This window comes from Cervus canadensis, chromosome 1 (genome assembly GCF_019320065.1).
Source record: "Cervus canadensis isolate Bull #8, Minnesota chromosome 1, ASM1932006v1, whole genome shotgun sequence".
Taxonomy (NCBI): Eukaryota; Metazoa; Chordata; class Mammalia; order Artiodactyla; family Cervidae; genus Cervus; species Cervus canadensis.
This window is the reverse complement of record NC_057386.1, coordinates 10,359,619-10,373,326: the sequence shown is the minus strand read 5'-3', so window position 1 is coordinate 10,373,326 and position 13,708 is coordinate 10,359,619. Positions and strand designations below refer to the sequence as shown.

Genomic DNA, 13,708 nt, shown 5'->3' with positions numbered 1-13,708 from the left:
TAAGGCCCTGACGTGAGAACGACAGGTTAATCTGAGCGCCGCACCAGGGGGGGGCATTGACATTGAAATGAGCCTGGTTTGTGTCCTGTATGGGAATGGGGGGCCGGCACTTTCCCCTTCTAAACATGTGCAAATTGCAGCGATCTGAATCAAGGCATCAGTTGTCAAGAAGGCGCAGCAAAGCCACCAAAACACAGATCTCCGGGGACTTGGGGGTGCTTTGAGCGGTCCTGCTTTGGCCCCTCCCCAACTTTTGCCGCTTCCTCCAGGCCATTTTCTTCGGCGGCATTGATGTGTCAATCCGAGGGGAGGTCTGGCCCTTCCTGCTGCGTTATTACAGCCACGAGTCTACGTCGGAGGAAAGGGAGGCGCTGCGGGTGCAGAAGAGAAAGGAATACGCCGAGATCCAGCAGAAAAGGTGACCGCGGCGCCCGACCGGGGCCCCCTCGAACCGCGGAGGGGAAACCCACGCCCCCCCCCCCCCCGGAGCCGCGGAGGGAAATGCCATTTGGAAAGGCAATTTGAGGTGCAATTCAGCATTGATAATATGTTCCGTGACCCATAGTTTCCTTGGAAAATGGGTCTCCCAGGACCGTGAGCGATGGGTCTGGATAAGTGCAGTCATTACCCCGGCTCCCGGCCCCGGGACTGGCTCTCTTTAGCTCGCATGTCAAGGTTTTAGAATTCTTTTTCAACATACTTAACGAGGCGCTGACATCCCACCACTGAACGCCGGGGTGGCAGCGGGGCGGGGGTCGAGGGGAGGGCAGCCGGGAACTGGGGTTGCTGAGGTCTGTTGGACCTCCCTGACCCTGTAGTTGCGGTGAGCTCTCCCCCAGACGCTGGGACTGGTGAGGCCGAGTTAATCTGTGAAAGCCTTGTGCACAACGCCCCTACGCTGCCCGGTGTCAATGGCAGCTGGAGGGTTGGCCAGCGACCCCAGTTACCATCTTCGAGCAGGGCGGAGAGGGGCGCCTCTGGCGGCCTGGAGCGGGTGGGACGCTTGCTGACCCCCCAGCTGGCTCTCTGCTCCGTGCCAGGCTCTCCATGACCCCTGAAGAGCACAGAGCTTTCTGGCGGAACGTGCAGTTCACCGTGGACAAGGATGTGGTTCGGACAGATCGGAGCAACCAGTTCTTCCGAGGCGAAGGCAATCCCAACGTGGAGAGCATGAGGTACCGCCTACCCGGTCAGCAGGGTTCCTTCCCAACTGGGTTTCACTCCCATTTGCTGCCCCGGAGCCTCATCTCACCCCTCAGGTCTCAGCTGACCCTCTGGGAAGTAGACCAGCCGCAGAAGCTTCTGCAGGGGTCAAGGATCTTCCTTCTAGGTTCAGTGCCCCAGAATCAGAGAGTCCTTAGCTATTTCAGACAATGTCAATGGGCCCCTTATTGTCCTAGTGACCCAGGGGAAGGCCTGGAAGCCCCTCCCAAAGGTACCAGCAAAGGCCCCACCCCCTGGGCATCCACCAAGCCTAACCTTGCTTGGCCCACACCAGCTGTGAACCCGCCTCTCCCGAGTGTCTCCCTCTCCTGTTGGGTGGTCCTCTGGGAGATCAAGTCTCACAGGAGCTGAAGCTGGCATCTTTGACATTCTGCTGCCTCCTGGCAAATAATTGCACAAAATTAGAAGCCCATAAAAAAATGTCCCTGCCAGCCCACCCTTTGTCACAGGCAGTCGACCATTAAGAAAATCAGATCCACATTTCTCCTTGCTCTGCTCTAGAGGATTGGGGCTGGTGAGTGCCTAAGTGCAGCCCCTTACCTTTCCCCAAGCTCTGGAGATGATGCGGGAGCTGCTCTCCTTCCTCTAAGATCAAGGTTAAGGATGGGGTCCAGGAGACCCCAGAGTCTCCAGCCTGGGGTTCTACTGGCCTGGACAACACACTGCTATGTTATGGCCACCCTCCACTGACCTCCCTGCTCTCTGCACTGCATCTCCAGGAGGATCCTGCTGAACTATGCGGTGTACAACCCAGCCATCGGCTACTCCCAGGGCATGTCGGACCTGGTGGCCCCCATCCTGGCCGAAGTCCTGGACGAGTCAGACACCTTCTGGTGCTTTGTGGGTCTGATGCAGAACACAATCTTTGTCAGCTCTCCTCGGGACGAGGACATGGAGAAACAGCTGGTGAGGCTCTCAGATGTGTGTGGCTTGGCTGCTGTGGGTCACCAAGCAGCAGGAAAGCCAAGGTGGGCCTTGCTGATGGACTATGGGGGGCTTAGCCCTGGGCCCATGGACTAGGGCCAGCTCCCCCAGGAGGGACACATGCTGTTCCCATGTCCCAGGACATATGCTGCCATCCCCACCTCACACTCCTGCAGTCCAGAGGCTCCTCATGTGGCCTCCCCGCTCCCTGCATGTGGCATCCTAACCCAGGTTCCCAGGGGGGGAAGGGGTCACTATCACACCTGGCCCTGTGCTTTATAAAACATGTTCTCAGGTGCATCTGGGTCCCCCACAGGGGACATAACCAGGGTTCCGAGGGATGGGAATGGGAGGGGCTCTTGAAACCACCCTGAGCCCACTGGATAGTCGTCACAGCCCCACCTCGAGGGCAGCAGGCCTGTTGTGCCCAGGCAGTACTCCTCCCACCATGGCCCCCGCTAACCTACACAGACCAGGCAGCACTGAAAATTGGGAGTGAGGAGGCAAAACTGGGTGAGGTGGGGCCAGGAGGGCCCACTCTTCCCTTCCTTGTGCCCTCCAATCACCTGTCAGGTGCTGCTAGCACTAGGACGTGGTCTCGGGTCCCCAGTCTGAGAGATTCTCAGCCTGGAAGCTGATAGTGCAAGGGCAGGATGCTGGGTATGCTAGGGAGTGATACAGAAAGAGCTCTGGTGATAGAGAGGGAACCAAGACAGGAGTCCCAGTGTCCCCTTGGGCCAGGCTGACTCCACGGCACACGGGGTCTGGCCCTGAGCATTGCCAGGCCTGCCAAGACTTGGCTGAGCAGGGCTTTTTGGGCAGCGACACTGGGTGGCCCGCTCAGTTTGGTGGCTCACATGCAATGAGGCTGGAGCTGAATGAAGGGCCTCGAATGCCAGACCAAGGAACACTACTGTCAACTAGCCATTGGGAAGCTGATGAGGGCTGTGGATGGGAGAGCAGGACACAGCAGGGGGATTGGAGGAAAGGGATCCAGGAGCAGGGAGATGGGGATGAAAGGGGAAGGTAAGGGGCACCAGAGTAGGGGTGGGGGGCATCCATGAGGGAGGGAGGAAGGGGGTCAGCTGCTTGCGTGGACTTGTTGACCCTGCTGTGGGCCACTGGGTGAGGAAACTGGCCAGTCTGGAAGGATCTTCAGAATCAGTTTCTGTGCCACCCCAGTGGCAGTCTCAAGTAGGAACAATGAGCTGTTTGTGTGGGAAGGGGCCTGTGAGTCACCAAGGACCCCCCCGAAGGATCCCCCGGCTGCGATCTCAGCCGAGCCTGCTCACTCCCCGCTCTCTGTGTCGGCCCTGTGATGTCAGGTTTCCACGGTACCTGGGGAGGCAATTACGGGCTCTGACGTGATTCGCCGCTGACGGCTCCGCAGCACATGGCCCCGTGACTCGTTAGCTGCTGGAGATCGATTTTACAACAGTGCTGGTGAAGTCAGCAGCCCAAGCCAGGCGCTGCCAGAAATAGCCTTAATCTGGTCCCACGTCACTGGGTGGTGACCTGAAGCACAGGAATTGAGCCTCTCGGGGTTCAGAAACGCCCCCACCCTCTGCTCTGAATCAGCTCTGGGAGATGATGAATCTGGGTGATCAGAGCGGAAGGTGGTTGAGTGGGTGAGGGGGAGGGGGCATTGTCAAAAGGATGCTTTGCTCGATATCTCAGGAAGGAGGGGGCGTCAGAAACGGCCCATATGGTGCCTGAGAGCCAAAGGTCTTCCTAGCCTGACCTGCCACCCACCTTCTGGGCCACAGCAGGTTGCTCTTGCTGTCCCTTGCTACAGCCTCCGGGACAGTCCGAAATCTGGGCTAAACCGACCAAGACAGATGTGAGTCGGACTTCCAGGGACAGAACAGAATAAGTGGGTGCAGACCCATGAAGCAGATAGAGACCTCATGTGTGGCACACCTGCTCTGAGGGGTGGTGGGGCCCCAGCGGGGAAGGGCCTCGGCAGGAGGGGGCTTCTGGGGCCAGGCAGGCAGGCCTGCTCAGGGCTAGGGGTCTCATTCCTCTTGGCCTCGCCCCCAGCTGTACCTGCGGGAGCTGCTGCGGCTGACCCACGCACGCTTCTACCAGCATCTGGTCTCGCTGGGTGAGGACGGCTTGCAAATGCTCTTCTGCCACCGCTGGCTCCTGCTGTGCTTCAAGCGGGAGTTTCCTGAGGCCGAGGCGCTGCGCATCTGGGAGGCCTGCTGGGCCCACTACCAGGTGAGCGAGGCGGGGCGCCCAGGGCTGGGGGCTGGGACAGCGGTCCCGCACCTGGCGTACGAAGAGGGCAGGGCGCCCGCATAACTGGGCACCTCCTCTGGGGTCCCCTTGCTCCACCATCCCTGGCCCCTCACAGGCCACATTCAGCCCCTCACACGGCGACTGCCTTCTAGTCCCACGTGGCCAGCCTCCGACCCTGCATCTCGCCTCCCAAGTAACTGAAATCGATGCAAATTGCCCACTGACTGCGCTCATTACCACGTTCTAGGGCTGAGCACGCTCCTGTCACAACCAATCAGCATGAAAGACATTGCGGGACCGAGCAGGGCGCTGGTGCCCACATGCCAGGCCCAGCACCCGCCCGCCTGCCCACCTCGGGATGGCTCAGGGAAAGGGCCCCGAGATCCTGCTTCCCTGCCAGCCCCTCTGAGAGCCCAGGCCCCACCCACTGTCGCCTCGCAGGGACGTGATTTCCCCTTGCCGTCCTTCGTTATCAGCATCTCCTCAACAAATTCCCCTGAGAGGGCCTCGCGCTGGCCCTGTCACACGGCTTTAACGCCCAAATTAGCAACAAGCAGGCCATGTTAAAGGATAGGCAAGTCTCTCTGAATCCATCAGCCTTTAAAAAAAAAAAAATAGTACTGACGCATCTGAGAGGTGGCCAGGACCATTTCTGCAAGAGCGGCCTCCATCCTTCATTCGGCAGCTGGTGCAGCTTGGATTAGACAAACCTTGCTGATAGATGCGCACGCCCACCAGCCCTCAGAAATGTGCATCAGCGTCTGCCCTCCTTACTCGTGTCGAAGAAGGATTATGTCTGATAGAAGTGAGTCTGAAGAAGCCTGCTGCTGGTGCCATGGGCTGTTTTGTATTCATCCATCCTCGCCCACCTCCTCTCCTGCTCCCTCCCGGCCCAGGTCTGGGCTGTGTTTCCTGTGTGGATCAGCCTGCTCTGTGTGTACTGCAGAGTGGAATCTAGGAAGCACTGGCAAGGATGGTCCAAAACACTGGATCATATTTTTAAAAAATTGTGTCCGCTTTGCGCAAAGCCTCATTGCGTTTTTTTCTAGCAGCAAATTTGCCACCTTTGGGACATCACATTTAGGCTAATGTTACATGTGAACCCAGAGCATCACCCAACAGATGGGGCCATTTCTTAGGCTAAATTTAGCCTCATTTGGCCACACCCCTTGATCAAATTAGTGGCAGGAGGTTGAGGCGGGGGACAGTAGGATGATGGTAGCGGGGGTAGGCTAATTCATTAGAGTGAGCTCTGGCGGGGGGTGAGGGGTGGTCACTACCAGCTGGTTTAACTTTAAAGTGTCCCCAGAGTGTGAAGGGCTCTGTTTTATTCATTTTTATACTTCCAGTTTGCCCTTGGGGGATGGGCTGCCCTGGGCCTGGTCCAGTGAACTGGGGTTAGTCTGGTACTGCTGTCCAGCCCCCTTTAGAATGTGCTCCACCTTTTCTTCCCCATAGTCCTCTCCCAGAGGAGCTGGACATGAACCTTCCTGGAACTCCTCCGCTGTCCCCCCTACCCCACCCCACCAGCCCCAGCTGCAATTCAAATAGCTGCAGAAGGATCGTTCTGAGCCGCAGCAAGACCATTCCAGATTAATTCAGAGGAAGGGGCTGGGCAGTCTGGGAATGGCCTTTCCAGAGTGGGTGGGATGTGGGGTGTTTGCTGCCCGTAACCTCTGCCTGCGCATCCAAGGCTCTGCCTGGCCCTGTTTGGGAAGGAACAGGGTTCTGTCTGGCTGGGTGGCCGATGTCAGGAGACTAAACACAGGCTTCCTGGTGGTCCTTGTCCTTCCTCTGCCCCCGGGAGCTAGTGTGACTCAAAGGCGGTGTGCCCTCAGAGCATCCGGGCTGGAGAGCACACAGGATGTACCCCGTGAGGACCAAGCGCCAGCATCCTGCTGCAGGCCCGGCCTTGCTGGGTAGCAAAATGTGAGGCAGCCTCCAGGGAAGGCAGCGGAGTCCTCAATGGGCCTGAAATCTGGTTAAAGAGGGTGGGCTCATTGTAGGGAACTATGGGGAGCTGCTGTGCTTGGCTCTGAGGCTCTCTTCCCCACTTTTCTTACCAACAAACCTAAGAGTCATCTCTGGGGCACAAGCTGGGACATTTGGCCTCAAGGCAGGAGCACAATGACCAGTGGGTGGCTGCTGGAAAGTTCTTCTTCCTTGATAGCATGTTCCACCACCCACTAGAGCGTGTTCTGACTCATCATCTCTCAAGACCCCAGAATGGGTAGTAGCCAGGCTTCAGAGGAGCATGTTCTTTGCCCATGTGCTGGAGAGGCTCCTAGAGGGCTCCCCAAAGGGGACCAGCAGCCTGTTGGTGACTGGCCCCAGCATTGCCCTTTTGCGCATCACAGCAGTCTTTGGATGTATGTGCTGACACTGGCCCATTTGCAGGTGGGGAAACTGAGGAGGCTGCTAGGCTTGCCTAGGGCCACACGAACCCAGACGGCCTCACCTGGGAGCCCTTGACCCCACAGCTCTGCTTGTCACCTCTACCGGCAGTCAGGACCCAGGGCTGGGTCAGGGGCCTTATCTGAACCCACTCTCTACCCCCCAGACAGATTACTTCCACCTTTTCATCTGCGTGGCCATCGTGGCCATCTACGGGGATGATGTCATAGAGCAGCAGCTGGCCACTGACCAGATGCTTCTGCACTTTGGAAACCTGGCCATGCACATGAATGGGGAGCTTGTTCTCAGAAAGGTGAGTGTGGCCCCCCCAACATGCAGCCCTGCCCTCCCTTATACAGAACCCCACCTCTACTTCCAGAGCTCCACCCCTACAGGGCCCCCTACAAGCTCCACCCCCAACATTTGTAGATTCCTGCCCACATGCAGAGCCCCGCCCCCACTCTCCATCCTGGGAGCTCCCCACCAAGGTCAGCATGTATGACATCTGTTCAGGGCACCCATCAGGCTGACAAAAGAGGCCCCTCTCCTCGTGGAAGGAACAGATTACCCATTTTGACAGACAGGTCCTCCACCATGAGGCACCTCACTCATAGCCCAGAGCTGAGAAAACTAAGCAGGAGGCTTAGGGAGGGGAGGTGGCCAACCTTTCATTCAAGGTTAGTGGGATAAAGGGGGCCTTTGCCACCTCCCTACTTCCCAGGCTCCTGCTTCTTAAAGCTTTCTGGTGTTTTCCAGGGGCAGCGAGGAGGGACTGGGGTCAGGGGTGGAGTGGGCAGGAAGAGGGCTTGAAGAAGTCCTGCAGGGCAGAGAGGTGGAGCCATGGGGCCAGGCTGAGCCAGGGAGGGACAGGGTGGGCCCTGTTCACCTTTCATATGAAGGCCGTTAGGGGAGCCGTCTCTGGGTCGAGCTGCATGGGAGCGCGGCTTGTGAAACTTTATAGCCCCTGCCTTCAGCTGGATCAGGGTGTTGAAAGGGGTGAGGCAGGCAGAGCCCTCGCCCTGGCCTGGCGTAAGGAGCACCTTCGGGTGCTGACTGTTGTTGCTCTTGGATCACTAGCTGCCTGCTGTCCCTCATCATCACTGTCCTCTCTGTTTGCAGGCGAGGAGTTTGCTGTACCAGTTTCGCCTCTTGCCGCGGATCCCCTGTAGCCTGCATGACTTGTGCAAGCTGTGTGGGACTGGCATGTGGGACAGCGGTTACATGCCTGCCGTGGAGTGTACGGGCCAGCACCCAGGGTCGGAAAGCTGCCCGTACGGGGGTACCGTGGAGACGCCTTCCCCCAAGCCCCCCAGAGAAGGCAGGAAGGGTCCAAAGACGCCCCGAGAAGGCTTTAGTTTCCGCAGATAGGTTGGGCTCCCTGCGCTGGACGAGGGGTGAGGGGACCTCTGCCAGGTCCCAAGCATGGGGGAGGGGGTGGGGATGGGCGTGGAGGGGACAGGATGGTAGAAACGGAAGGAAAATGCCCTTGAGCAACATGAAGGGAAACTTTTCGTATTAAGGACAAAATTGGAGTACGGAAGTGCCAGAAATAAAACCCGCCAGCTGCCCAGAGAAAAGTCAGCTCCCCAAACAGCAGGACCAGGATGCACAACCACCCTACCTGGAGATGCAGGCTGGCTGGGTTCTCGTGTTGCCCACCTTTGATGGATCTCAACACAACCCAGGAATTCCTCCAGCTTCGTCAGCCACCAAAGGGTCTTATTGCGAGGCATTGGGAAAGGCAGAGACAGAGACAGTAGGAGAGAGACAGCACTGGGGAGCCCAGAACAAGAGGGTCCCATCCAGGCCAGAAACATCTTTGCAAACTGGGCACACCCCCTCATTAGGCTTCATTCTTTGAATGAATCAAACAGACTCCACAGCTTCTCCAGCCACAACTGCAAAGCTGATGTGAAGACATCTGCCCAAAAAAAAAAAAAAAGGCCCCACTGATTTCAGGGTAGAAAGGTTTAAGAGCAGAAGGCTGGGGGCTTTCATACTGTCCATTTCAACATCTGATCCTCTTGGTATGTGAAGGAATACGCTGCCCATGAGCCTGCGTACGGGCTGTTGAAGTGTTGAATTCTTCTCCCTTAGTTGAAGAATCGTCTACATTCGGCAGTGTTGAAGGCCATTTTCACCAAATACTGCGACCAACTTGGGGTTGGATGGGTCGAGGTGTGTATGTGTGTGTGTGCACGCAAAATTCTCTGAAGGGAATCTGCAGTGTTTGAGGGAAGGGACACAATGTGAACTGACCAACCAAGACAAAGGCAGCTGAAAGTGCCAGAAACACTCCCACTTCCCTGCGGAGTCTGCGTTCTGCCGTGACTGCAGGTCTTCTGTAAGTCAGCGTCTCAGGTGGTCAGATGCGCGAGCAACCACTGTACAATAGCCGTCACTCAGGGCACCCCTGCTTTCTGTGTGGGAACCAGGTCTTCCCAGCACACTCTCCCTGCTCCCAGAGCCTCCCCAGCTGCTCCTTCTGGGATTTAGAGGAGGACAGACAGGACACAGGAAGACTCCCAGCCAGCATAGAGGACTGGAGCTATTTGCACGGGAAGCCGCCCTCTTGAACTGACAGGAACAAGGAGCCTGGAATCGTTGTTCCTTGAATCTTCCTGAACATCCTTCTAGGGAGAAAAATCCTTGAAGTGCTGAGAGTCATCACAGAGACACAGCCCAACCAAGGCTTCTTCCTGCCCTCAGCTTTTCTCACAGAGTGGACGCTGCTGGATGGCGCCACTTTAAAAAGTTGTTTATCAACAGGAAGGAGGAAGTTATCAGCCTCTTCCCTTCTCAGCTTCTCTATGAACCCATGTCCTCCAGCGGGCAGAAGACTGACACTGGTACTTCCAGGTTCCTGACACCTCTGTCCAAGAGCCTTTTGGGGAGACTGTCCTGGAGCCCCATCAATGCCCAGATCTTGGGGTACCGACCATTATAGTCCAGCAGCAGGGTCCAGGCTGGATAGACTTCTCATCTGCTCAGCTTCTGGGAAAAGAGGATTGCCTTTCCATCCAGAGGATGGCTCCTGATCTATTATGGAGGTGGCTTGAGTTACACAGGCACTGTGTTGACCCTCCTCTAGAGACCACACCTCCATGAACAGGCATATCAGTTACCCATTGCCACAGTAATGCTGCATAACAAATAGCCCCCAAACATGGCAGCCTCAAATAGCATGCACTTAGCTAGCCCTTGGGTCTGTGGGACAGCAGCTCCAGCTGGGCAGTTCTGGTCTGGGTTGGGCTATTAAGTCCCAACAGGGTGCTCACACATGTAGAGGTGTATAGAGGTCAGATGTGGCTCTGCTCCATGCCTCTTGCCTCCTTCCCACAAGCCAGTCCCGGCCAAGGCAAAGGTGCAGAATCAGAAGTGTGTAGGCACCTTCCCAAGCCTTGACAGATGCTACCCCTGCTCATCATCCCATTGGCCAAAGCCAGTCACATGGCCAGACTCAGCATCTAAGGGTGGGGAAATGGACCCTCCTCTGCAGTAAGAGAAGTCACATGCCTAGGGGCTAGGGATTCAGGGAGGGATAAGGAGCCAGGTAGGGAGCTGGAACAGTCTACTATTACCGCCACAAAATCCTGGTCCAGATAACAGTTTTGGAACTCGCCTTTTACCAGGGGCATGACTTCCTCCTGAAAGGACTGGAGATGTCTAAGCGGGGAAAGGAATGCTCCCCTCCCTTCTTCTGTAGCCAGAGTGCACCTGCACATTTTCTGATACCTTGTGCCTTTGGGCTGCTGGGTGGGGTGGAGGGAGAGGGGTCCCGGGTTCCCTTACTTTGAGGGTCCTGGGTGGAAAGCACTCATTCTGAACCTCCCAGCTCCCACAACCCCTCACCCTCACAGCTCCCCAAGACCTTGTACCAAGTGCCACCCCCGCCTTCACTGCTCCCACCTCGCACTCTGTGTGCTGGGCTGGGCCCCAGTGTGGTCTGGGCTTCGTGGAGCAGCCAGGACCTCAAAAAGCCGAAGACCTGGGTATATGGGCTCTGTGAGGTCCCGCTGCTCCAGAGGGATGGAGAAAGCCCGCCCTTATACGGCTCCCTTAATCTGGATGCAATTAGAGGAAACCAGCCAAAAACCCTGCGGCAGCTGTTGCCCCAGGATTATTCCCAGCCAGCAAGAGGCATTAGGGTGATAATTCAGTCATTAGACTTCTAGCCTTCCCACCACCAGAACGTGCAAATTCGGGATAATCAGCCCGGCACGGCCATCTTCCGCGATGCTGCTTATTTAACCCATTTTTTAAAAATGACACTTAATGTTATTGGCTGGTGTGCGTGTGCACGCATACTTACAAGTTTCCCCACTGCTAATGTCTGTGCTGACGTTACCTGGTGTCGTCGGGGCCTCTGGGAAGAGAGGGCACCTTTGATGCGCACGTGCTGGCCAGGAAAGGGCAGAGGGGCACAGACTCACCAGCCAAGTGTGGGGTTCACCCTCCCAAGGAAGGGGAGACAATGGTAGAATGAAGGTGGGCGATGCACAAGCTGGAGAAACAGTGGGATTGGGGTCTGATTAAGTGCAGAGGGGAACAGTGTGCTATTCCAGAAGGTTCTGACTTAAGTCCCAGCAGGGAAGACTTGGAACTCACAAATCAAGGGAATCGGTGTTCTTGAGCCAATTAGAGAGGGAGGGATGGGCAGGCTGGGGAGGACCCGTCTCCAGCCCAGTTCACCTCTGCAGAGGAGGAGGGTCTGCAGTCCAGAAGGGCAGTTCCATTGGCAGCCATGGTCTGGACGCTATTAGCAGGCAGCACTGTGTTGTCTTGATTGGACAGGACAGTGTCAGGCAGGACAGAGGTTTTTGAATCCAGAACCTTTGAGTTTTCCGTCAAAGCCTGCTGGGGGCAGACAGCTAGATAGGATGAAGATTCTGGTCCTGAAATGAGGGCAGAAGTGGCTGGCAGAGGTCCCCCAGCTCTGACCTTTGATTCACAAATGGGGCAAAATCTGTGAATGGTAGTGGGGGGGCCTCTGTGGCTCTCCCCGGTGTTTTGTGAGGTCCCTCTGAGCTCTCTTGTCTGCGTCTTGTTTGGTAGAAATAGCTGGGAAGGGGCAGCTATAATAGAGGGAGACTGGGTGGTGGCAGGAGGACCTGGGTTCACCCTGCCAAGGGAAGGAAGCCTCTTCCAGTTTGTCTGCCCAGCAGAGGCCCCTAGAGGCTGCCCTGCCTCCGAGGAAGGAGGCGGAGTGTCCCCGGGAAATCCCACACACACGTGCAGGGGTGTGGCCAGCCTGGGAGCTGTGCCATGAACCCACAGCAAGGGGAGGGAGCCTGTGGGTCTGGCCTGAGCCTGGGCACTTCCCCTGGAGATCCTGGGGAACCAGATGGCCCAGGATCTGATTAGCCTTGGCTTTCTAAGCCAGGCTGCAAGGCCTTCCCTCCGAGTGAAAGCATTCTGTCCTCAGCCATCCCTGGCTCAGAAGAGGGAACTGCCCCCACAATCGTGACGCCTAAGAACAGGGCTCCCCTACTGAGGGTGAGCAGTGCTGTGTGGAAGGAAGACACTTACCTAGGGGTCAGGAACCTGGTTCCCGTCCTGTCTCTGACCCTTTCCAGGTGCATGACCTCCCCACCCTGAGCCTCGGTTCCCTCATCTGTAGAAAGGAAACACTGCCTCTGGCTTAGCCCACCTCACAGGACTAGTGCAGGGACTCTCCAGGTGAAGGTGTCATGAAGATGGTTTCCCAGCCCCGGGGGCCTCATCTGCCACTCAGGGAAGAGACCACTGACCTTGGCCTTGCAGCCTTGGCCAAGAGGCAGCGTGCTTCAGGAGTCAGCAAACCCCCTCCCTTCCACACGTCCGCCTGACTGCGCGTCCCCAGCTGGGGGGACTCTGTGCCTCTTCTGTGAAATTCACCCCATGCCACCTCACTCCTGCCACGGGGAAGACCCACCGTGAGCCATGACCTTGGTGACCCCGAGAGACGTGTCTGTGTGCAGCGTGTCTAGCTCGGCATCAGGACGTGGCCCGGGCCTCAGGGTCCTCCCCTGGAGCTGTGAAACCCGCTTGAGCCTGGGAGCGGGGAGGGGGCTGTGGCCCTCTGAGACAGGCTGTAGAGATGGAGAGGGATGTCCCTGGGCCTCTGGGGGGCAGAGCGGGCATGCAGACAGGCTGCAGGCATCTGGTCGTTAAACACATTGCACTCAATTTCTAGGTAGGAAAGTACGTTTCCGGTTGAGAGATCAAGTCACTTGGTCATCTTCTCTCCAGCGCCTTGGGTTAGTCAGAGGGCAGGGTTTCTGTTGGGAAAGTTTAAAGAAATTTCCACCATTACCAAGAGATCACTGATGTCTGTGGCAAGCAATTCGTTCTCTGTATTTTATTTTGTTTTTTAAATGTGATCGCCCGCTGCCCCAGGCTCGGGACTGGCCACTCTGACCGCTGGGGCCCCAGCCCCCACAGTGCTTCCGGCTCTCGTGGATCCCACTGCAAAGTAAATAAAATCATACTGACAACAAACGTATGCTCTGCGGCGCCTCTAAGAGGTCTGACAAGGTTTGTTAGGTCCAAATGTGGCAGGTTCTGGTGCTGAGTGAAGAGGGCCCCCATGGAAGAGTAAGGAGGGCCGGAGGGCTGGCCAGTGGCAGGCCCCGCTCTGGGGAGCCTGGCCGGCGGCCCAGGGGTCCATCAGGCATCTGAAGGGGACAGGCGCTTGGCCTGCTAGAGGGGGTGCAGCTGCTTACCTCCCTGATGGAGAGTTAATGGGCAAGCGCCCATGAACCTCAGTAACTGGGGGCCCTGAGACCGGCCCCAGCACCTGGAAACACACAGCGTTTTATTGAGAAGTAGCTGCTAGGCCTCCAATTCCAGGAAAAGCCAGAGTCTTGCATTTGTAAACTTTTTGCGGAGGCAAAGAAGATGAATTTGACCTTGTTAAGGGTGGGATTCAGGCATGGGGCTTCTC

General features: G+C 57.0%; 1 protein-coding gene across 6 annotated transcripts in view; it reads left to right on the top strand.

The window, feature by feature from the left end:
- TBC1D16 (TBC1 domain family member 16) overlaps positions 1 to 13,263 on the top strand; it is an 88,784-nt gene extending 75,521 nt beyond the window's left edge. For 5 of the 6 annotated variants that reach the window (XM_043462560.1, XM_043462556.1, XM_043462567.1 and 2 more), the window contains 6 exons: positions 270 to 418; positions 1,041 to 1,175; positions 1,944 to 2,130; positions 4,189 to 4,368; positions 6,950 to 7,096; positions 7,903 to 13,263. In XM_043462560.1, the coding sequence (XP_043318495.1) occupies positions 270 to 418; positions 1,041 to 1,175; positions 1,944 to 2,130; positions 4,189 to 4,368; positions 6,950 to 7,096; positions 7,903 to 8,151 (1,047 nt within the window). In that variant the 3' untranslated portion in view covers positions 8,152 to 13,263. The remainder of the gene's footprint in view (positions 1 to 269; positions 419 to 1,040; positions 1,176 to 1,943; positions 2,131 to 4,188; positions 4,369 to 6,949; positions 7,097 to 7,902) is intronic. The other variant, XR_006268444.1, reaches the window with a different exon arrangement.
- Positions 13,264 to 13,708: the final 445 nt, after the last annotated feature.